This window comes from Lottia gigantea (genome assembly GCF_000327385.1).
Source record: "Lottia gigantea unplaced genomic scaffold LOTGIsca_61, whole genome shotgun sequence".
In the NCBI taxonomy this organism is placed as follows: Eukaryota; Metazoa; Mollusca; class Gastropoda; family Lottiidae; genus Lottia; species Lottia gigantea.
In genome coordinates, this window is record NW_008710086.1 from 1,718,212 (window position 1) to 1,744,156 (window position 25,945).

Genomic DNA, 25,945 nt, shown 5'->3' on the forward strand with positions numbered 1-25,945 from the left:
GTATTTAGCGGCATTAGTAAATTGTCAAAGGTACGAGAAACTTAACAAAGCCTGACTTATCGTAGAGTATAAGCCGATTCCTCTAATTTACACCCAAGTTGATTTAATGGTACATTGTTTGTATTGAGACGAACAAATCGTGAAATGTGTCGTGGACTGAAACTTTATTAGTGATTCTTTGTGTGCTTAAGAATGTAAATCAGAGAATTTGGAACTTATCGTGAATTCTGTAAACTTTTACCAATAAGGTGCCGAAGTTCCTAAACAAAGTTCAATTATATAGTTGGTGTCTTGAAACAAAGTTCTGAAAAGTGTTTTTGAACTAGTCAAAGTTTTAAAGACTAACAGCTAAGCATGAATTCTGAGAGCTAATAACCGATGAAACTTTTGTGAACAAACTTTGAATCCGACATTCCAACAAAAATGGGATGTGTCAACACCAAAAAGGCGAAACTAAAACAAGGCAAGTTCGAATCATCGAAATCAGGGACACGTAAGACGTATCTGACCACTTCAAATGGACATGCGGGTACGAACGGAACTAACGGAATAGAATGTGAGCCCCACGAAGACGAAACGAAACCCTCCCTGACAGACAGACAGAAAGAGCTGGTCCTGGAGTCCTGGCAAATCGTCCAGGGAGATCTGGATAAAGTTGGGGTCGACATGTTCATGAGGTAAGGGATATTATTTATTTATTTTTTTGGATGGGTGGAGGTGATAGGGGATGAAAGCCGACACCGAGCCGACGCACGAACGGTCAGTGGCATGAGTTTAGTGAACAAATCGCATCAAAATCAAATAAAGTGGTCATATGGTTAAATGTCAAAAGTATATGATGATTTGGTGACCCAGCGTTATTATTACATCCTGCAATTATTAAAAAGATTGCTTAAAGGGTCTCAGGCGACTGGTATATTCTGTGAACAACTGAAGTTTCTTAGACTAACTGCAACTGGTAGCATTGCTATACGATTAGATTCTAAAATATATACCCTAAAGAACAATAACATGTAAAACGCTATTTCGTCAGATCAATAATAAGGATATTGAAATGAGAGATGGTAGGAAAGACAACCTCTAGTTATCTCAAATATAAGATGGTTACATTGCAATATGATTAGATTCTATAATAATATATAATACCAATAATAAAGAAATAAGAGACGAAAGGGAGTTCCGATTCCGTTTCGTAATATCAAAAATACATAAACTGAACAGAGAAACCATTATTAAGTACCAAATTAAAGATGTAAAACTGATAGTTATTGAACAGAGAAACCATTGGAAGTAACGCCTACAGTTGCTTATATAACCATTATGAAGTACCAAATTACAGATGTAAAACTCCTATTCGTAATATCAATAACACAGATATTTAATGGACAGAGAAATGTTAGGAAGTGACGCCCCTTCAACTGGTTATATAACCGCCATCAAGTACCAAATTAAAGATGTAAAGCTCCATTTCGTCCGACCAATAATACAGATATTGACAATGAGATGTTGGAGTGAAAACATCTAGTTAGTAATAGTACTATGATTAGACTATGAAATAGTAAGAAATAACGCCTCTAGATGGTTATATTATCATGATTAGGTAGCAAATTAAAGATATTTGAAGATAGTAATTTAGATGATATACTATGACAGCGGTGGGAGTAATATCTAATATCAGTACTAATGTGGTACTATCATTTAGTAGGTCGTGAGATATTAAGAGGCAAAGATGGCTAGGGAGATGTTCGAAGGAGGGATTGATTTGTCGTAATATATCTATCTTCATGATAGTAAAATAATAGAAGTGTTAATACAAACATTTTCTAAAACATCACGATACAGCTGCCATTTTTACAAGACAATGGCTTTGATAGCTTTTGGGCATCTTAATTTCGGTTACGACGATATTGATAACCTTGTAGTTTGGCTTCATAATATACCATCAACTTGATCATCTAGGGATATCAACTCAAGTCTCATTACATAACCTTCATCACCATTATAGTTCTAAATCATCTTGGGTCTTAATCGTGTTTACATCTTTCTTGGACAGTCATCATAACTGCTTGCGGTTAACCAGTGCTTGGCTTCACCAATATAATAGGTTTATATCATCCAGTGTTTTCAATTGCATACGTTGATCTCTTTCTGGTCATGTTTACAACATTTTAGAAACAGTCGTCATAACTACTTGCAGCAGTCAATGAGTGATTGGATTTGTTTATTTGCCATCTCATCATAATTGTTAATTTTTCTTTCATTATCAGCAATAAACCTCAACAGTTTCGCCGTGTTTCCCATATTCTTATATATTCACGGAAGAGTTTGATTTTTAAAACACCGAGTAGTTCAGCATTGTATATCGATAAAGAAAATATCATGAAAGCTTTTATCAGTAGAATAACATAAGTGTTTAAAAGTGTAGAAATTTTGTTTTCTGTAGGCGTTTATTTATAAAATTAAGTTTCTCTCTTGTTGGTAAAATGGTAATATGATTATATAAATTAATTTTATTTTATATGGTTCGGAAGTAATGTCATTACATAAAATACTGATTGCTTGCCTTCCAAGACATTTCTACTATACGATACCTTACTATACCATAAAATACTATACGATACCTTACTATACGATATAATACTATACGATACCTTACTATACCATATAATACTATACGATACCTTACTATACCATAAAATACTATACGATACCTTACAATACCATATAATGCTATTCGATACCATGAGATGTACTTCGATACCAGTACCAGTACAATGCAATACAGTACAATACAAGCATTCCACTTGCGATACGATACGATACGATACGATACTATGCAATACAACAAAATACAATACCATAGAACGATACGATACGATACGATACTATGCAATACAGCAAAACACAATACCATAGAACACAAATGAATACCTACGATAGATCAAAATTAAAAATAGACTCAATGTTTGAATGTGTATTTATTTTGTTTACTAATTTTCTGATATTGCATGACAAATAAGCTGAACAAATTAAATCTGGTCTTTACAACTATCAGGGGGATACTTCTTAGTTCATCATTAGGCATTCTTTCATACCTCGTACACTCTTGGGAACATTCGCATTGTTGTTGTCTTCTTTTTAAATAATTAATAATCCATTCTCATTGGTCACTTTACGATTCTTCAGCGTGAAATTGACCAATCGGATGTGATGTTAATTGGTAAAACCAACATTGTTACGGTATTTTGAATCATGTCTAATTTATATTCAGAAATGAATATATAATGTCAATTTTATTCTTAAATATAGTTGGTCTTTTCAAGTATGCAAATAAACCAATTGCATTTTGATCAGAAAGTATCAATTTACACAATCTGGTAATATAATCTAGCTGTTGTGTTTCGTATTTATTCTACACTCCACTTGCTTCCCATGATCTTCTTTCAATCGGGTTCGATGGAATCTCTAATCTATAGCATCAAAAGTTGTCATGATTTATGCTCACCAATCAAAGACATTATTGAAAATGGTTAGACAATAAAAGCCAATGAATATCCCAGAATTCTCAAAGATACGGAATTGAACAAAACAATTGGTTGGTTGAATATGGAATGACCTAGAACATACGATGCATAACTATTTAATCAGATCGTTGATGGCAGGTGCAGTCACCCACGAAACGAATCAGATTTTTTTAGGAGTAGAAAAGTAGGACGTTGTTCCATTTCATCTCATTTCATAACCTTTGTTACAATTATTGTAATCTCTATATTAGTAATAGATAACAAAGCGACTCTTACTATTGTGTTTATAACGAGTTTAGCCTAATAATGTTTTATTGTAGTGTTTATTATAGTCTTTATAATGCTATCATTTATTGAGCAAATAAAATTACTATTCATTCCCCGGTTTATATTAAATACTTAACTAATAATCGTCATGTTGTTATTCATTTAAAGCTGTCATAGTCCATCCAGAATTTAGACAACCACTTTTTATAGATTTTGTTATCATTGTCATTTATTGAATTTGGGTCAGCTATTGAGTAATAACGAGGTTTACTCATCATAACTATAGAAGCTTTTTGTACGTACTTCAGTTGTTAAGTTCGATATTTTTTCGGAGTATCTATAAATTGTAAATGCTTCCTCAAATGGTTGCAATGGTTTGGCCAAGAAAAGATCCTTAACTGTGAACCTAAATTGTTATCCTTGTAAAATATAGTTGTTTCTTTAAGTAATGCTGGGGATGGTCATCTGGCTTATCACTCAGGAGTCCACATTGAGATGTTTAATAGCTCAGGTAAAACCCAAATGAGATATATATAACCACTAATTATTTCGTATTTTGGGTATGTCAACTTGACATTCTTTTAGAGAATGCTATAAGTGTTTTTTTGGAATATATCATATTATATTCAACTAGAGCTGTTTATACGTATGGTCTATTTCAACCGTACGTTGAACTATTGGCATATTGTTGATTTATCGTTATAACAGCTGACCGACAATAAAACAATTACTAATAACCGTTTAACTAACAAAGACTTACAAAGTTATCATTTATAGTCCAGGACAGATATATTTGCTCATACTGGTACCATCAAAACATTTCACTAACAATGACAAAGATATCATTTCCTGTTAATGTATCAAAGCTCTCTCTAATGCATTCGATAAGTCCTGAACTCTAGTTAATGGTTAAGATGATCAGGTTTGATAGTTCAGCTCTAGAATCCATTATCGTAATAGTTAATATAAGCTTCACACCTTTAGCAATTAAATCCATCGTTCCGTCGAGACTCTGTGGCCGTTTTAATTGATTTCGATATCACGTTTTGTCGTCTGCTGACTCCTGGTCGTTGTCTGGCTAAGCAAAGTTCTAGAAAGGTTTTTTCCCTTTTAATATCGTTTTTTTAAACCGTTTCACACCTTAAGCAATTAAATGTATCGTTCCGTCGGGGCTCTAAATTGAATTGATTTCGATATCATGTTTTCTGCCTTCACTCCTTCATCGATGTCTGGCTAAGCAAGTTGCGGAAAGGCTGTGTTAGACTGGAAAGTGTTCGTTTTGCCGCTTTGGAAAGTTAATTATCGTAATACGTCTACTGAAATAGCTTTACGCCTTATGCAATTTACTCCATCGTTCTTTCGGGACTCCATTGAATTTATTTCGATATCATGTTTTGTCGTCTGCCTACTCCTGGTCTATGTCTGGCTAAGCAAGTTCCAGAGAATTGTGTCCGTCTAGAAATCGTTTTTTGAAATAGCTTCACACCTTTAGCAATTATCCCCATCGTTCCTTTGGGACTTTGTCCATTGAATTGATTTGGATATCTTGATGCTATGTCGCTTGCTCACTCCCGTCGGTCGATTTAAGTATTCTCCAATAGATTGACACCTTCTTCAATTAACCGAATCGTTCCGTAGGGACACTAAACCCATTAGAAGTGATTTAGATCTATGTAGTTGTTTTCTTGTTTGCTCGCTCCCTTCGCTGTCCAGCAGAGGCAGTTAAGCGAATTTTCACCAGACGCAATCCTCTTGGAGATGTCTGTTTCTCTGGTGTTCACTTCTGAACATGTCTTGTTCTTGTTCTAGGACAAACTGTGTCCGTAGAGAATCAATGTTAATCTCTTGAGCTATGTAATATTCTAGGGCAAAGCTAAATCTCGAAAGACTCGTCGAGAATCATGTTGATGAATTTTCTCGCTTACTCATTCTTTTTCGATGTCTAATAAGGTATCGAAAGTCGTTCGTTCATATTCCAGTTTGCTGTCAGTTTTTCTCAATTAGTCTCTAGGATGCCCCAGACAGAAATCTCAAATTAGAAACTCGTCTATTTGTAGCTTCAGACTACAATTAACATAATGGCCCGTTGAGACTTTAACAAATGAGCAACACGTTGAAAAAACGTCCATCGCGAACACGGACAAATTACAAAATATGGAAAACATTTAAGGACTTAATATAATGGAGTTGTAACCACTAATGACTAACCACCTGTAAAAAAAATTACTGTCATCAATTATCATTGATACGTTTTCACTTCTAATTATATTTCAAAAACGTTGGGGTTTTTTTCGGAAGATTTAAACAAGAAATGAACAACAAGTTGAAAAACTTCACTTCTCAATCCATTGAATAAATTTCGAAGGCGTTGCGTGACAAGCGAATTGACATCTTCCAATCTGTGGAAAACAACACTGTCATCTGAATTCATTGATAAGTTTTCAACTCTGAAAATCTTCCCCTTTGAACCAATTGAATAAATTGCAAAAACGTTGCGTTTATAGACTTAATGGAATCGAGATTTTGCCGTTGATGACAAGCGATTCGACAGCTTCTAAAATAACATTGAAAAAACAGTCATTGATGAAATTTCTAGTCTTATTATAACTCTATAAATACGATTGTTTCACGAGAAATTAACAGTAAAAAGCGACAATGAAGTGTCAGAGTTGGAAATACCACTGTGTCTTTAATCTAATTAAGTCAGAAAAAAAACTATTTCTTCTATTTGTGTCAATATTAATTTTCTTGAAATACGACAAAATGTATAATGTCGATTTGTGAAAGTACTTTTGTAGAATTGTTACTTATATTTGTCATATTTTAACCTTAGCATGGCATGAAAATATCTAAACTGTGTGTTTTGTTTTTACTAACACCGAGGTAATGTTGCACAGGTAGCACCCATCTCCAAATATGATTAACCTAAAGCAGACTGAAGATATCACCAAATGCATTTTGGCGATAAGAATATAAATCCTAGCAGATTATCCAGACAATAATCCAACTCTGTGCCAACTGAGTAATACTGTCAAAAAAGCAGTGTTGAAACTCAGCATTAAATAGAATCGCTGACATTTACACAATTCGAAAATTATTTGAGAAATCGCTGAATAATGACAATTTCCAAAAATATATACGCTTGTCTTGCGATTTTCCTTGATTGCCAGTGTGTCAGTGAACCGTCACTTCATAATGATTGATAAATTACTCCAAATCAATTAGAATATCATCTAATATAGTTTTACCAATATCAGTCTGTGATCATTTTGTCATCAATCCGACTAGATTACTATCACAAATAAAATCAAAGTGACTTAAAATAGATGACTTTATGGATCAAATTTCAATCATACCCTCGGATTTAATTGTTTTAAACTGAATATTCTCATTGACAATAGGATGTTTGAAAAATTAATAAGTTACTGTACGACTCTTCAATAGAATTGATACTAAAAGATGGGAGTAAACGATCATGGTTTCCGGTGAAAGATTGCTGATGCTGTAGACAAGATACGATCCGCATCCTGTCTGTACACGCACTTCATATATTTACTTCTTTTCTCTATACAGTATTGATAATCCAGTACCACACACCGGTGCAGGATTATCGACAGAGTAGAAGACAACCCTGTCCGAATCGAGTCCACAGTACATCGTGTAGTCACTAGGTAATCTCGCACCATACACCGCATTAGATTCTTCTATTTATTTTCTACTGTATTGAAAGTCCTATAACGGACATCGCCCCTTACACCGTGCCTCGTGTATTAGCAATCTCCCAATTTACCGGAAATAACCATGCACTCAATACGTGTGCAACTATGGTATTCATCTGTATCATTGCACCATCTTTACAGGTTCTTACAAGTTCGACCATTGTAGTATTGCTTCGGGTCTATCTGAACGACCAAACACGTGTATTATGAGGTGATCTTAAATGTTGATCTTAAAATCAAAGGTGTCAGACGATAATTGAATCTGAGGTTAAATCTGATGTCACCCTTTAGCAGTGGTGCTTCGGCACTTTCTGAACGGTCAAACACGTGTACAATGTGGTGAACTTTAATGTTGATGTTAAAATCAAGGATGATGATAATTGAAGTGGAGAGTAAAGTTAATGTGAAGCCAGGAGACATATTAAGAATGAAGAGAGTTGTCTGTAGAGATCTGTTAACAAAGTTAATTAACCACTATAGATATTCTTATAGCCTTTAACCTTCTAACTCGATCATTAGACACACATAAACTCTCTTCTTTTAAATACCTAGTATTAAAACATTCTCTTAGGAACACAAATAGTTTATATAAAGTTATATAAATGTTATTAACGCATTACATCCCCAGTTCCCAACCTTGGGTGTTTTTACCCCTAGAGGTGAGCATCTCACATCAACACATGCTGGAAATGTGGATGAAACAAATGTTTGGGGGCGTGAAAGGTCCAGGTGATTGCTCCAGGGGTGTGAAAGCTGAGAAAGGTTGGAAACCACTGGTATATGACATACGCTACGCCCGTAAAAGGGATCGAAAAGAGATTTTCTTATTTTTTATGTGTATCGGTTAGCATTAATTTTCACCATTCACATTTTCAATAAGACGTCAAATTGATGCTATCAGTGTCACCAAACACATACAAAATTAAGAAAACCTCTTTAAGAACCCTTTAAAACATTCTGTTAGAAACACAAATAGTTCATATAAAGCTGTATATCATCAAAAGGCACTTTCATTTACGTATTACATAATATTAATATCATTAACGCCCAGTGTAAGAATATTCCCCTATTACCAATAGCCGTTATTTATAACAAAAAGGGTTCATTTGCTAATGCACTATAAGTGATTAAAATATCACAATGTACTCTTTATACGATTTTGTGTTTAACACTCGGTATTATTACGAAAGTTGAAACAAATACAAATAGCTACTCTTCAATTTCATGTACTAAATGACATTCAAAGACGTCGTTCTTGGAGTTGGAGACATGTAGCTTTTATCACAAAGTCAAAATCAACAGTTTGATCTCTAGAGAGTCTGAGAGGGTTCCCCCAAAACGTAAAAAAAAAACATATTTTTAATTTGTTGAAAATAAAGTTGGGTACAATTTGGTGGTGCAAAAAGTTGGCTCCCTCTGTACATCCATTGGCGCCGCTTCTGGGCAGGACTGAATATACGCCTGTTAAGTTATGATTGTCATTAATATCTTTTATCAATCAAAGTCCAGTCGCCGACCAGATCTCGGTATTCCAGTCTGTTTATAAGATAGTTAACCTGGTGTGACCAGAACCACGGTAGTCAGTTTAAAACATCCGTTTATTTCTTCTTGATTGGTCTCATTATATTGTTTATTTCTCTTCGTATTAACTCTTACTTTAAAGGTTGTACTTGAAGGGTTTTCCAAGTTTAATCTCTTATTCAGCCTCTGAAGGGACACCTTTAAGCATTGTACCAGACCCTTATTTTATCATTATAAAGTTGTATATAACACCATGATATGTAGGTTTTAGGGAAATGCCATGTTTATTCCACATTTGTCATCGTATCACGAATACGGGTTTTGACATGGTCTTATTAACCCCGAGAAAGTTTTGACGCGATTCACATTTGTATAAATGTTTGGTATTTTGGGGTTCACTTTTATACAAGAGAAAACTTTTCCGAAAGATCTCATATATTATTCACGAGTTCCTTGTGTGTCTCCAAATTTACAAAACAAAACATATGTATTACGGTGTTGATTGGCTGTTCTGGCTTGACATCACGAATATTAATTATGTCGGCCCTAACTACAGAGTTTAACTGCTAAAGTGATAACGGTAAAAAAAATGTATTAGTTTCGCGTTGAAGAGACGTTTAACAGGAAATTGCGTTACTTCTAGCGAAATTTGTGTAACATTTGTTTTGATATGAAAAGAGTTCTATTTTGTAATTTCGATTTCAATAAAAGTTGAAAACTTAAGAAATCAGGCGACAATTTCTGCGACTTTCATTCAAACACTAATGTACTTTTTAAAGCTAATGGACAGAAATCGGACGCGGAAACGGATCTGGAAGCGGAAGCAGATTCTGATAAAAACAAATTCCACAGCGAGATAGATCAAATATACTGAGTAATTGTAAAAAACTGAATAGAATATATATCGTCAGATTATTTTCCACATTCTTTTGAGGTCCCAAGCATGAAATACTTTCAACTCTATACGAACATGTAGAGGAAAATGACCCTTAAAACGGTACTTCGGTTGCCAGGCCAACATACGAACAATACACAAGGGTAATATTAAATAACGGAACACAATTTTATGGTATACTATTCCTTAGTTTTATTACACACTACGTTTCAACAATCTACAATCACCTGAAGATGACAATGTAGATTGTCGAAACGTAGTGTGTAATAAAAGTAAGGAGTAGTATACTATAAAATTGTGTTCCGTTATTTGATGTGATCTCTACCCCTAAAGGATTATATACAAGGGTAAGTGTTAAGTAAAGTATCGTGAATAATTATCACTGTTCTGTACGTAACAGCCTATCCCTTTCATACGCCTAAAGATGGATTGATTGAATGTTTGGTGTTGCACATAGCATACATACTTAAGTTATCTTGAGTTCTTACCCCCGTGGTCAAAACATTAGAAAAGCAAGGGATAATCCTGAAAGGCTAATTAGTAAAGTAAATGTTATGGAAGAGAGTTGTAAATGGGTACGCAGAGATCACTAATTGTGGACTTGTCTTATTATTAAGCTTAACATTGTAACAGAGTGGTCGATTAGTGCAACAAGGTCACCATCAATCTGGTTTTAAGTTACTCAGTGGTGGCGCCAGCCTCCTGGAACTTGGGGTACAATAGGGTCAGACTGACTTAATGGAATTGTAAATAAGTTTCTAAATCTGTTATGTATTTTGTGGATACAGATAGGATCTATTTGCACCATTCTAATTACCAATCGGATGTCTGTGGCCCCTGCAATTCCAATATAACTAAGTGTTTGTTGACGTCAGTATCGCAAATATTGCTTTTATCAAAGGCCTTTTACGTTAGTGACGTCATCGTTTTAGCGGAATTGCAGGAACCATAGACGTCTGATTGGAATAGTGCGAATTGATGATATTAGTGTACCCAAAACACATACATATTTTTAGAATATCGCTCTAACATCCCTTCATTATGGGAGGGTGAGCGGATATGTATGACGCAATCCTGTCACCCTGACGACCCCCTCCCACTTTACAATAGGTAAGGAATCGAAACTGAAAAACACATTTTTATTTCAGTAACTCAATAATTACCACAGTAAATATATCAGTAATTAAAATTTGTAATCAAATCAATCAATCAATCAAAGTTTAAAAGAAAGATTCACAGCATGAGAATGATGGATTGAGGACAGAGTAACCTTAGTGAAAGATGTAAAACTCCATCACCAGATTACCAGTAAACCCTGTGATCTATGATGACATTACACATTAATTCAGAGCGTATCTACAAAAACTATAATCAGGACTTACAAAATTTCTTTTCATTTTGGTTAAAAAAAATTTGAAAGTTTTTAAAGTTAAAATTCACAGTAATAAATCAGGCATAAGAACAAAATCTTCATTTTATTTGATCAAAGATTCACAGTAGGCCTAATGATTTAAAGATTCTAGTCAAGGTAAAGCGCCGTTTCTATTTTATTGAACCATTAAAGATTATCTAAGACTTGTGATAATGATTCGGTGCATTAGAACCAAATATTCTACTACAAGTCGTAAAACAGGATTTAATGTCTTTGGACCATTCAGGATAGTAATAACTATGAATATTGCATGTCGAAATAGAAGTATTTCAGAGAAATGATTATATAGTTAAACAATATCATACTACACATAAAATTATACAACAATATTAGTAACGTTTCAGAAACAAGCCAATAGGTAACTCTTATCAGTCAGCCAGTTTGAATTTGGCTATCTTCACGAACCTCATGGAACATCTGAAATATTTCAACAACAAAAAATACAGAAACATGCATATGAAGATATCTTCACGAACGACGTGCAAAAAAATAAACAAATTCCAGAAACAGATACCCTCAATATGATTCTACAGATGTTAAATTCTATTCCAATTACCATCAGACACTATTTAAACAGTAATCACCAGTAAATGATTGTTGATACCGTATCAAAACCGTGTTTACGACTGGAAGTAAAGGCCTACTAATCACGATCATTAAGTATTTATAGAATATAACAATGACATGTTGGAATTTGAGGTTTGGGAGGAATCAGACTGTTATGATCTTTGATTACAACCAATTTTCTTCTTATTGACTTTAAACTAGCAGCCAACGGGTATTTAACATCACTATCTGCCAGACTCGTCATGTTATCATTGTAGAACCTGAAACATGTTGTTAATCAGGGTATGCTTTCTCTTCCAGACACCTAATACCACTTTACACTATGAAATATTATCTCAATTATAATTGATATACTTCCTTATGTGAAAAGTTTATTAGCTGCTATTAATGTTTTGCCAATATGTTTGTTTGGACTTTGGGTTTCGTTTTGCAGTTCAGATCGTTACCACTTGGTTTATTAATTATCAGAGTTTCACGCTGTGCGATCTTCAGACAACTGACCTATTTCAGCCTGCGTCGCTACTGAAGTTTAAAGTATATCCCTGGTTCCAACATTGTGCACACTTTGTTCTTCCTTTCTACATTTGTTTATAGTATCAGGTCAGTGGCGGATTTTGGCCTTGTTGGGCCGTAGACAAACGAACGGTAGAGAGCCTAATTTCTCATTATAGGGAGGGGGCATGGTGTGATTACAATTTTATGGCAGGAAGTTTGAGATCTTTTTTTTTTCAGGAACAGATCATTCAGCTCATCAGCACCAATCGTATGCACGATATTGGCATTCATCACCATTAGGCTCAAACAATTTAGTCGATTCTCACACATCACGTTCCTAGTAGGACAATTTTCGATGTGCCTGCGGGAATTTATTAACTGTTTGATAATTTTTACTGTTACAAAATTTGTCATGGGCCGGCCGAGTTTTCCATGGGCCGAGTTTTCCATGGGCCAAAAGGCAGCTGCCTAGTTTGCCTATAGGTTAATTCAGCTCTATATCAAGTGAAAGGAAACCTGACATCCTCATCATTTGCACAGTGGATCAAAACCAGATGACAATTATTTTTTGTACTGGCTGTCCTCGACATACTGTCAGTTATCATTGTTTAACTTGCATGTATGACGCAATTTCAGTTTCATGTACACAATCGACTGTAGCAGTCCGATAACGTCCGCCTTAAAGGAACCAATAAATTGTTCTTGGTACAATTTCAGTTTATCGAGATTAACATTGGGGTTGCTAATCATACCAAATCGAGTTTCATAACTCATCGTTTTATTTTATACAGATATTTTCTCTCAATGTACGAATCTTTAGATTAAAAATATGTGGTGTTTTTACACTAACTCAAGTATTTATCAAGATGACAATGTGACTTGATTACTTCAGATATTTCTGGATATTGACAATTCTCTGATAAAAGTAAGTTGATAATGTCAACATCACTGCTTGCTGGATCGATCGATTGACAAAATACTTCATATTTGTCGAGATTTTCATTAAAAATGTTTTCAGATGATAGATCCATTGTTACTGACGATTCTTCAGATTATCATTTCCATGTGACTTTTAAATCTTTGATCGATTATATCTTATAATTATTTTTGGCATATTTTATATTTGTTAAATTACCAGGAAGATAACTTCCTTGTTGGTTCGTTCTACCTCTCATCGTTGACATTCTAACAGATACAGAATCTGGCAGTACTCAATGTTTGTGTAACAGACATAAGAAGGAAATAAATATATATTATTATATATATATTTTTTACTTTAATAACCCGACAGAATTAGAATTTATCTCTATGAATTCCAAGTAATTGTAGACAAACGGAACCCAGAAGTTTCATTTGTGAAACATAACATTTTGCTCTATCGATTGGAACAACAGCGAAATGTATATCCATTCAAATAAATGTATTCCAGTCACCACATTTTTACTTACGACTTTCTTAGCACCAACCGACTTGAAAACATTTATTTGCTTGTTGATTTGTAGACAAATTGAACGCCATATTGTCAGTTCATACAGGTTTTACTCTGAATATTACTGGCATCAAGAGTCGGAACGACTGGAAAAACGAAGTTAACATCATAAAGTTAATCTTAGCTCGATAAATATAATCTTAATCGGCTTCTGTTATGTTTACATAGAACAGACTTCTTTGACAAGCAATTGACTAGATAATACCAAAAGTAGATCCAAATAGGTGTTAATATTATCTTTTTGTTAGTTCAACTTAGACTAGGTGGCTCTAACCACATTCTAATACGTTATCCATTTACATGTAGCTGGAAACTTGCCGAAGTTATCTAGACTTAAGTTAATACTTTATTGGTTATCGGCTGGATCTTGAGGTTGCCGTAGCTAGCAAATTATGTTTGTCACAAAAGCAGTTTTTTGTGTCCCAATAGCTAGCAAGAATAAAATGTGGAATATCTCGCTTTTCAAATCATTTTCATAATTTTGGACACTTCAAAGTATACGTAACTGTTATTGTTTTAATTTTGAAAAAGAACAACCACAAAGCTGAAGTATTTATTATTGATATAAACGTATGCCTCTGTCATTGTTCTCACCATCTTAACTCACTAGCGAATGTTCATAAAGTATTCTATTATAAAGTTCTAGGACCGTTAATTTCAATATTTTTATTGACAGGTGAAATACGATGTCACTTTCCAAATTTCAATCAGTATCTTATTTACCTAGGGGTGAATCTCAGAATGAAACCAGTGACCTATTTACATTACGATACGACCGTGATAGACAACCAAGCCCTAAAGAAATACAACTGATTTTAAATAACATGAATAGCAATACAGATGAGTAGCGGTGAGTAGTTGACACAACCAACCGTAAACTTCCATCAGTAGATCTGAAGGAGTTGTAATGTGCTACATCGTCACATATGAAAGTACGAATGGTTCATACATGGAAATAACACACACGAACATTGTACACAACCATTTTGAATATCTTCCTCGAGTTAATAAAGTCTTCGAATCACATTTAAAGGCTTAGAAATGGCTGTGAACTACATTCCTGTGTGTTATTTCCATAAAAGAACCGCATGGTTTCGTATGTTATGACCAAGGACCTCTATTAGATTTCATAGAAGTTGAAGCTCATATTCACTAATATTTTTCGACTCAAAAGTTAATGCTGTTTAGAAAGCCATGAGCAGAGTGGTCCAGAATAAAGACCACACTCTGCGTGACCAACGGCATTTGCCCCCAACACTACCGTAATGGAGCTAACTAACATGTGACCTTACCTTATGAACACATCAAAACCGTCATAATGTAAGAATTATAATGATCGCATGTAACTTGATGATGATACTGTGAAAGGTTAAGGGAAGCTTTGGTTGTGACAAGAAGAACCAGAGGGCAACGACTGCCAACCTTGGATAATCTGATTATTTGCTAGTTTAAGTTTAGGCGAATGTGCAATCTTGCTCTTGTTTTACTTTGTAACACGAATTGTATCCGATAGTCGACCTGGGCCGTCATTGGTTTTTGTAATCGGATTTGATAGTCTAGGAGACTCTCTGGTAATTCTTCTCCTATGATCAATGATAATAAATACAGGACAGGACAACGGCGGGAAAGTCTTGGTTCTGGGTGGCATGTCGCCCTCACCTCCCCCAATTCATACGCCACACCAGAAGGTGTTCACGGTCATAGCTTTGACATGTAATTTTCTATTATTAAATTCTGTGATATTTGATTTTAATAATATTGTGTTATTAAACAGTGATGTTAAAAGTCACGACAGGATCTGTCAATATGTATTATTAAAAGATGTATAAAATGACAGCCTGTGCCAGGTTCAGAACAATATAGTACACACGTCCAAATACATCTATTCCGATACGATAATCTTTGTCTTCTGATCCTTATTTTGTGAAACAACAAAATACCAAGATTTATTCAGACCAATACTATATAACGAGATGTTGCATTTTCACTATTAACAAGGTGGTTAATATTTCAAATTTTCGGAAACTTCACATTTTGATCGTTTGCCTACATATCCAGTTTTTGAAAATAAGAGGACCTAAAGGGTGTTGATATTCTGAAAGCGCTTAAAATCCGCACTGGGCCTTCATTTTGAACGGACGGGCGAATATAGGTGATGATAATATGCATCCACATAGAGGGGGTGTAGATTAAACGACGATAGTGCTTTTTCCTAAGAGTAACTAAGTTTGTATGGTTGCGAATAACGAATGTGGTCATGAGTTACGAACGCAACTCACAACACTGTTGTATGAGAATTGCGTTCGAAACTTATAAAGCTATTCTATAGCTTATTTGCAACCATACCCAATAGATGATTGCTATGGTGTGAGAGCTCTTTAATTTCTTGAACATCGCCTTTGCATTTAATTAGTTTCAATTTTTATTTTATAAGATATGATATTTCCGTCGCTCTTCGTGTCAATATAATGACAGTATTTATCATAGAATATTAATAAAATTGATAACCATGGCTGTAATTAAAGACGACCTCGTGTCAGCTCATGATTTGATATTGAAATTATCAGTGTATAAATAGCCCTAGGTGTAATATATAAGTGGCATCGTTTACGTTCCAAGCCCGGTCATTTGTAGACTACCATCGGTAATAAAGGTTAAATATTGATTCAACAGAGTTCAACATCCACTGTGTCCACTGTCGAGCTGTGTACAACTTGGCCTGACAAAGCATACGCTATCAATTCACTATATTTTTGGGTAGACAAATAGTAATAGAAGCTATACTTTTATTGCGTTCATTACTGCTTAATCTACCTTATGCCCGTAGCCAGATTTGATTTTTTGGGGGAAAGTAATATATCTGCAGGGGCAATGGTGTACAGTGTTTAGATGCAGTAATGTGATTGCCAGAATTTTTTCGGGGTCTGGTGGACCTCGTTTTAATCTCTTCACTTAATAGTCTCTTGAATCATCAAATCTTTACCAACCGAATGACTAGCTTTTCAAACTCCAAGCTTAACTAAAATGCAAGATGGCTTATGGTTTACAGACTTTTTGTCGAGGGCTCTCATTGGTTGTATTCGCTAGCGTACAATTCAATCAAATCATTAACAAAAATTTGTGATACAAGAAAAGAACTCAATGAAGTCAAGGTATTAGGCAAAAGTTCGTAATAGCTTGATATTGTGATGATGAGAAGAGTCCAAACTTTCTCTTTACAGTAATCTCAATCTGACTATCTAAAGAATTAGCTTTTAAACTCTGTACATAAATAAATTGTAAGATCGCGTGAAGGGAAGAATTAGCGCCAGACCGAGGTCTCAGTAACAGTCGCGACTATTTTTATTGGATTTGTTATATTTCATTTAGATATCTTGTGACTTCCTATCGAGTTTCCGGTTCATCCATCAATATCTTTGATTCCCACAAGATCTAGTATATAAAAATATCGGATTTGATACTAAATAGTGTGAAACGAACTGGGGCATCCAGTCTAAATTGACTGAAGTAGGGTAATGAAGATGAACTATGTTATATTATGATATTGTGTGCCATGAAGGAAATAGGTCGGAAGGTGGTCGATTAAATTCCCATAAGTTGATGCATCACTTTATGTTGGACTGGTTCTAAGAGCAATAAAATGAAGTTCTACTCTTTGCCTAATTTAGTTGATCAATGGATATATTTCGCGTGTCTTCACGTGGCTGTCAAAGATACGTTTACTAGTCAACTCGTCTGACCTGCACTGACTATGGGAAACCCTAGGCACTATCTCAGGTGTGACTAGACCCGTGAGCCAACAGTTAACCAATTTTTGACTGACTGAGGGGTTGTATCAGCTGACGGCAGCAAAGCCAGCACCTTTTGTGGCTGTGGCTGGCTTGGCATAACACCAACTGGCGAGCCACAGCTTTGAGCACAACATACCTTTCGCACTAAGTGCCACTAATATCAGATGTTGAATGATTCTCTCTGACTAAGACTGGCCGGTTTCATGAAGAGGAATCGTAGTCTTCTAATGCAAAATGAATTCATTAACTAAAAAGACAAATGCTGAATTTCAACATTTTGTTCCAAATAACGTAAAACACAACTACAAGACAAGTGGGAAGTCTGGTTAAATTAGAAGTAACGAGCGCCGTTGGAAGTAAATCGGCGGCGGCCAGCTGGCTTAATAAGCAGACCGGCGACGGCCTGTGTCTTAGCCGCAGATTTTCGTCGGCTCACAGGGCTACTGGGACCCAACCCTGTACAAAGAGGTTAGCGAGCACGTGTCAAATTCAGCGAACTACCCTTGATTAGACAACAAGCCAATTTGTGTTAAAACCAAATTCATAATTGATTGTGTGAAATCTTTACTATTTATTTTAATTTCTCTTGACCTTTTCGTAAATTTAACCCTTCAATTTTCCAAGACAAAGAAGTTTTCAAACTGTCTTCCGTGAAAAGTAATGCTGGTGCTCTTCAACATATGAAATTAATTCAGCTTCACTTACAGAAACAGTCGAGAATTATTGAAAAAATATTGGTAAAAGTTGGACAACTATATCAGTAATTGGGTTATACGGTGAATAACCCCGTCACTAGTGAAATTGGACTGATTAGATTTTGTTAATTAGACATTACTTCAACTCGTCCATTTTATCACACTTGGCCTAATTCCGGGAGATTTTACAGTTGTCTGATAATTAGAAATCTCGTTTTATGTGTAATTACAGAATTAGTTCGATTGCACAAGAACTGTTATCGGTCCTAAAAGGTGAAACTTGAATTCAAGTGAGAGAAGTGATAAGGCGTTCAACCATTTAGTGTCAACGTTGGCGCCAATGACGGTACAATGGTTTGTGGTTTGTTCCCCCAGCCCACCTCATTTTTAACAAATTTAAAAAATAGATCAAAATGCTCCAAATCAATTCAATATTTTTAATATTTTCTTGTGGATAACCCTTTCAGAAGCTCATGTTTGGGGCCTGCGCATATGCGCTGCCATAGAGCTGCTGCATTTTGAATCACGAAGGTTGTGTCCCCCACCCTCCATTAGGTCTGTCTGTCCCCTATTTGTACCCCCAGCCTGCTTAGTGTTCTACTTAAGCAATATGTAATATTGTATGCTTGATAAAGATTCCTGTATGTGAAATGAAACCTTGCAGAAATTAATGAAAGGAGTAGAATATACATAATAGTGTTTTTATTTATTTGATATGTAATAAAGAAATTATTCTGGAACAACAGCAACCCAAGTAAATAGTCAAAGTTTCCATGGCTTTCACAGATCTTTCCCAACTTGAATGATTAAGAATGGCCAATGAACTCACAGCCAAACCATTACGCAATACACAAATAAAATGAAAGTTATACTATTTTTATTTGCTGCCGATATCATAATTGCCACTTTATATTCAAATTATCCTGCTCGATATGACAGAAACAGAATTAAACTTTATTAAACTTGCTGGCATTTTCTGCTCGTTGCTATCGAAACAAAAGGTGAAGTTTACATGCATTTTGGTGGGTATTGCTATATTAAAATGGGAGGTACATGTTTCTCTGAGCGTCTCTCAGGCGACTAAAGATCGAACTTTTCTGTCGAAATGTGGACAGAGTCAAAGTTCTAGAGATTCAAGAGATTATGGATTGCTGTGGGGTTTTAGGATAGAAAGATGTAGCTTTTTTCTTTGTTATTTATCATAAATAAATCTTGATTGTGCTGTATTCAAAATAGTCAAGATATCCTGATTTCCCTAAGGCCAACAACTGATGTATAGAAAAAACTTAACACGATATTTATCAGAGCTTTACACTATCGATGATTAAGATTAAGACCCAAACCTTGGATTATCATTTTTTTTTCACTTGTATGAAATTGTTCATCCGTTATCTTGAAAGTGTGCACTGGAGTTTGGCATCACAAAAGTATTATCAATTACTTTTTACAATGTTATTATCTGTATATTTGAAATGGTAACACCCCGTATAAACGGAGAAAACATTTTGCTATATACCTAAGAATATGACGACGTCCGTGTGGCGGTAACTTGTCATCTACCAACAACTACCTAGTCTGTGATATCAGTTAACTAGAAGCGGAAGTAACTCGCCATTCACCAACCAAACACGTCCATCTAAATTTAACAGAGTTTAGAACAGCAGATCGATTTGTTTTATCAATTTTAGTCTGAAAGAACCTCTTTAAAAACCTAACGTGAATAACAGTTGAAATTCTATTTAGAGTAAACTGTTCCTGAATAAAGCTAAATAACCTCTTGAACTGAACGATCGATCACATTTATTTTTACTCTCCTTTGTCTTATTTTTTATAGGAAGTAAATCAATGGACAAATTGTCTTGGACTAAAATAATAAATTAACTAATAACCCCAAGGGATTTCATGTCATTTACAGAAATTCATAAAATAGAGCTATTAGGTTTTTTACTATTTCTCCTTACATTTAACGGTTTCTTTTATTCAGATTTGTACTTTAGTGACGATTGCTAATCTTGATGAATGAACTAAACACAAATTGAGTTTATGAGCAGTATCTGAAACATTTTCTTTAATTTGCTGATTGAGGTAATGGGTACAGGCAATGCCAAGAAGTGTGTAATACGGCGAATTTTACAAGGGAACACTACTGACAGGGATTGGCTTGATTTTCATCTCCCTGTCAAAGAATACTGATCTGTCAGCTACAAACAATTTCATTCGATCCGAACTAAGCGTTTTCTGAAATTCATTTCAGAACGATATTGGCAAAAAAGGTTACATGCATTCGTTCACCGATCTGCTATAAGTGAGATCCTTGAAGCGAATGTGTATTAGAAAAAGTATATATTATCGCAAAACTTGTCATACTATGGCTATAGGCAAGGATACGGACCATCAAATACTACTTTGAGCTGTCAATCTCAACAGTAGGACACTATATTATGATCGATTCATGTTAAAAAGTATTGAAGTTCGTTTATCTTTGTAATAGTGCAAAACTTGATAACACTTCTAGTAGCTTTCAGCTTCTAAACGAGGTCACCCCGACACTACATCTGACCTTGAATGACTGAGGTCGACTTGTCTTGGACTTGTGTCGTAGTATTAAACAGTTAATTCTGACATATTGGCACCCAATTATTACGTATGTGGATGCCGGGTTTGTTGACAAAACTAGTCGCAACCTGGCTTTTCTTCTGGTCTCTGATAGTTATAATTGACGAATTTCGAAACTGGAGGTTCATGAAATGCTATCATTCAAGATGAAGCCTTGCTTGTAGCCCTTTGGTATTTACTGGCAGGCTACTTCCAAGATTATGAAGATTTTATTGGTGATAGCCCGTACGTTCACCAATGACCACTATAATGATAATTTGCCCAGTCTACAAAATTTTTCTTTATATTTTCAGGTTGTTTCAAACCCAGCCAGATGTTCAAGACGTTTTTGTTCCCTTTAAAGGTAATTATAGTTTATTATACAACTATAATAGTACAGACAGGTTCAGACACGTCAAATTGAAGTTTTCAAATGTCCACCTACAAACTACCCACATCTTATCTGATTATAAGAAATCTTTAAATATGCCACCATTCTGAAGTAGGGAAAATAGTTCATGGTTTTGTAATATCCAGATTAGATAACTGTAACAGTTTCCTTTGGAAAATTCTAAAATTCAGAAATTACAGCTTATTCAGAACTTTAGAGCTGCTCGGCTGGTTGTCACTTGATTTCATTACGTTCTTTCTGCGGAAGCTTCATTCGATTTCGTCGATAGTAAAATGCTATCAAAATTAGTCACCTTCATACAGCAAGTGTATGAGCAATTAGCTATACAGTCAATTCAAATGCGCCTTCTTTTTAGGCGATTTCACCATTAAATTGATGATATCATAGCACCCTATATCTTTTGTTTGATGTATATATATCAATTATAAAGCCTACTTATGATAATACTTATGATAAAGGTCCTTTTAAACAATTCAAACGTCTTATATTGTCATTTCCAAAAAAAAAATTCTTAGTTAAACTGAGTAATAATTAGATGAATGTATCACTTCGATCCTTCAGCTTTAGGTTGTAAAAACAATAAGATAAGATAATTTCATTCTTGATGCTAACTTCAAGCGATGTTTAGCGGATTGACGCCCTCGGGTGACTAACCATCCTTCCTGACAAACCGTGATTTTGTCTAGCTAATCTAATGAATCTAAAAAAACAAAACTAATTTCCTGCGGTTTGCTTTAAGCAATTAAAGGCATACGAGTCTCTATTTTTAGCAGAAAAACAAAATGATATTTTGTGATACACTGTCACTTTTTTGCCAATTTTATGAAGAACTGATCAAACAAACGGCCTACCGTGGAAGTTACGCCAGAGCTCTCCAAGATTTAGCTTTACAGAAACTATCAAGGATTGCCGAGTGCAAATCGACCTGTCGTCACTTCTGCATGTTATAGCCTTGTCTGTCGTACAGATCATTTAATTTTGATTATTATTCCCTTATTTGTTATTTCAATATACGTAGACTGACAATTCATCTCAGAAGTTACCAAATCTAATATAAATTCTGTTGACTGCTTGATAAAGATGTTTAGACAAATGCATCCCTTTATCATATTACGTCCGCACAGTGGCATACTGTCTATTTAGATCTGATAAACGTCCGACACGAGCTTCAAGCAAGGTTCATCGCTTCAAGGATACCAACATCCTTCCGTTAACTTCTGGTGATATGCCTCTTCAGTTCCTCTGCAAATCATTTGTAAACAAAATAGATAGAACCCCTCTGTTTCGCTTTTACTCGTTTGATAAAAAGAAACAATAAAAGAAAATCAAGAAAGCTGTTTATGAAAACCATGTTAAAGCGAGGATTAAATTTGCTTTTATCACAAAAGGGGACACTTTTAATTTTGTCTGTTCCATCTACATAGTAAACCAATATCTTTTTCATGTGATTTTGTATTTATCAATGTTTGGAAGTCCTAAGAACAAAACTAATTTTACCTTCTTTTTTTCAGGTAAATCAGCAGATGATCTAAAAGACAGTAAACAGTTAAAGTCTCACGCTACCAGAGTAATGGGGACGGTGGAGAAAAGTCTAGCTAATATAGAAGATCCAAAACGACTGGAACAGATGTTAAGCGATCTTGGTGCTCGTCACGTGATGTACAACGCAAAAGTCGACTACATAGATGTAAGTAGATTAAAATAACTTGGCTCTGTCAACATAATCTTAGTGACGTATAGATTGAAGATGGGAACTTGATAAGAGTTATAAGTTATTCAGAGAGACTATTTCCCAAATTGATAAAAAATTGTTCAAGACAGAGAGTAGAAGGTTATGGGAAGCTGTCAAAAAAGCGGGGATTAGAGAAACCAAACACTCCCAATCACCTCTGCCGATTTTCTCCCTTTTACACCCGTGGTTACATATGGCTAATGCCATCCGGTAATTTTCGACAGATCACGTCAACATTGCTTCCCAGTTTCGACTTCGGGTTGTCGTCCAACACCTGCATACTAAGCTGGTATATCCTCCCTTGTACCCATCCTGAGATATCTCCCGGAAGTGTGGTCACTTGTACATCCGCAATGGCTGCTGAATTAGTCCACCACAGGAAAAATAAATACGAGACGAAGCATCCTTACCTGCATTTTGATCAGAATCCTGATCGCTACATGAATACCAAATACATATATCTTACACTCATGATTTCCCCAGGACTATGTGAACATATAATCACAGCGATGGGTATAGGAAACCATAGGGAAACGAAAACGAAATGAGGTATCTAGATCTGAATTTTGAATTCAGAGTAAACATTCGCTTAATGAATACCTAAACCACATTTCTTCCCAGCATGGTTTCCCCCGGAACTACATGAAATTCATAAATATTTAATATATTTGTAAACACGGCAATGGCTAAAGGAGTCAACCAAAGAAAAGCAATCTACACACGAAACACGATTTTAGTCAATGTCCTATGGAACCATTCGCTACATGACTACTAAATGACTATCCTCCACACATGATTTTTCACGGTACTTGTAAAACGGAATAGCAGGAATAAGGAAATATTCTTCCTGTCGGAACCGTCTCAGGAACTTTCCTGACAGTTGATTAACTCTATTGACCTTCTAGCAGACTTGTTTTGTGTATATATTCATAAACAAAAGAGAAAATTAACTGAAATGAATGGAGTTTTACGTTTTACTTTTCTGCACCATATGGGCTAATGAAGACAGGCAATGCCATGCAAGGTGCAATGAGGGAACTTTTGCCAGGATAGCGGCTTTAGCCTGCTCTTTTTCGATTTCCAACTGTCGAGGGATCTTTAACGTGCACATCCTGTAGAACACGTAGCCTCGGTTTATTGTCCCATCCGAACGACTAGACACTTTTTCCATGTCAGCCCCTCTTACCTGAATCAGTGACGGATTGAATAAACAAAAGAGTATTAGTACGATAGAAACAACACTTAGGTTTAAGACAAATTTTTGTCCTTATCATTCATCATCATTCCAAGTTTCATTTTTTATTTTCCAGTTAATTGGACCTCAGTTTATTTGGGCGATTCAGCCAGTGGTGGACGAAAAGTGGACTCCGGAAATGGAACAGGCGTGGTCAGATCTGTTCAAATACATCAGTCATATCATGAAGGCTGCCATGAGCTTTTAATGAATTCCAACAACGAAGAAGAAAAACTATACTACAATATTTGCCTTGAGTATTTTGATAGAGACATCGATAGTAATCGATGGGAATGTGTATGTAAAATGTGTACATAGTTGTGCTGCGTTGTTGACAGGCTGGCGTGTTGGTTCCTTTTTTTTTCAAGAACAAAATAATTCATTCGATTAATCCGATTAGGTCGAAGATTCGAATTTTACAAATGTGTTCATAACCTAGGTATATATGAGACTAGGTTATTTAAAAAACTAAACAGTGAATGTGTAAATGTGTTCATTTAAAGATTAATGATGTGTTTCTAAGACGCTGGGGTGTTGCCAAAGAAAAGCATAATACACTAGAATTTTTCTGATTTACTCGCAAACAAGAAAATGTAATATGTGTACATAGGAAGTCTTCTGTGAACAATTGAACTGACAAACATGTGCGTGAAGATTTAACATTGCGTTGCTCAGAGGACTGGGTTTTTTATTAGCCAAAGAATATTGTTTTTCGCCTCGCCTGAAAACTTATCAGCCAGCACACAGCTTCTCGTCTTCTCTAAGAACAAAGTTTTTGTGAAAAACTAGATTGCACACATCGTGTATCGTAGTGTAACGTTCCTTGCTGTTGTGTTGGTTCATGAAAAAAGCCACAGCTTTTCCAATTTCGCCCGGACACATAAAACTCGTGATATTTGCGTAAAGTCCGAGCGTTATGAAAACCCCTTTCGTGAACTAGGCTACAAACTTTGTATATTGGTTTAACGCTCCTCGCTTATCTTGAAATAAAATGAATGGAGTTTTTACGTCCTACTTTTCTGCACCATGTGGGCTAATGAAGACGGACAACGCCATGCAGGGTGCAATGAGGTAAATTTTGCCAGGACAGCGGCATTAGCCTGCTCTTTTCGATTTCCAACTGTCGAGGGATCTTTATCGTGCACAGCCTGTAGCACACGAGACCTCGGTTTATTGTCCCATCCGAACGACTAGACGCTTTTTCCATGTCAGCCCCTCGTACCTGCATCACTGACAGGGGAAACCGGGTTGAAAAATCCGAAGGTATTATCTCGACCTATGCCGGGATTGAACCGCTTATCTTGAAACTGAGTGCACCTGGGTTAAAACCTTGATAAAATTTTCACGTGTTGTTGGACATTAATATTGTTCGAGGTTTGAGAAACTTAATCTATGTTTAATTGACCTAACTCATCATGGCAAAGTCAAAGCTAAAATTTACATAGAGCCACATTTTTTTTTAACTTAAAAACATTTTCATTCCGCCTTTCTGGACATTTCGAAACCCGAGAACCAATTAGTGTAATCGACTAAAAAACTTAAAGTTTCTAATTCGCCTAAGGACGTTTGGATACTGA

The 25,945-nt window shown here is 35.4% G+C and overlaps 1 protein-coding gene across 1 annotated transcript; it reads left to right on the forward strand.

The window, feature by feature from the left end:
• Nucleotides 1-552: 552 nt before the first annotated feature.
• Nucleotides 553-24,558, forward strand: LOTGIDRAFT_72750 (hypothetical protein; the record flags this gene model as incomplete). Its single annotated transcript, XM_009064193.1, has 4 exons — nt 553-677; nt 21,305-21,354; nt 22,914-23,089; nt 24,445-24,558. Coding segments are annotated over 4 exons (465 nt in total), but the record flags the coding sequence as incomplete, so codon positions are not given.
• Nucleotides 24,559-25,945: the final 1,387 nt, after the last annotated feature.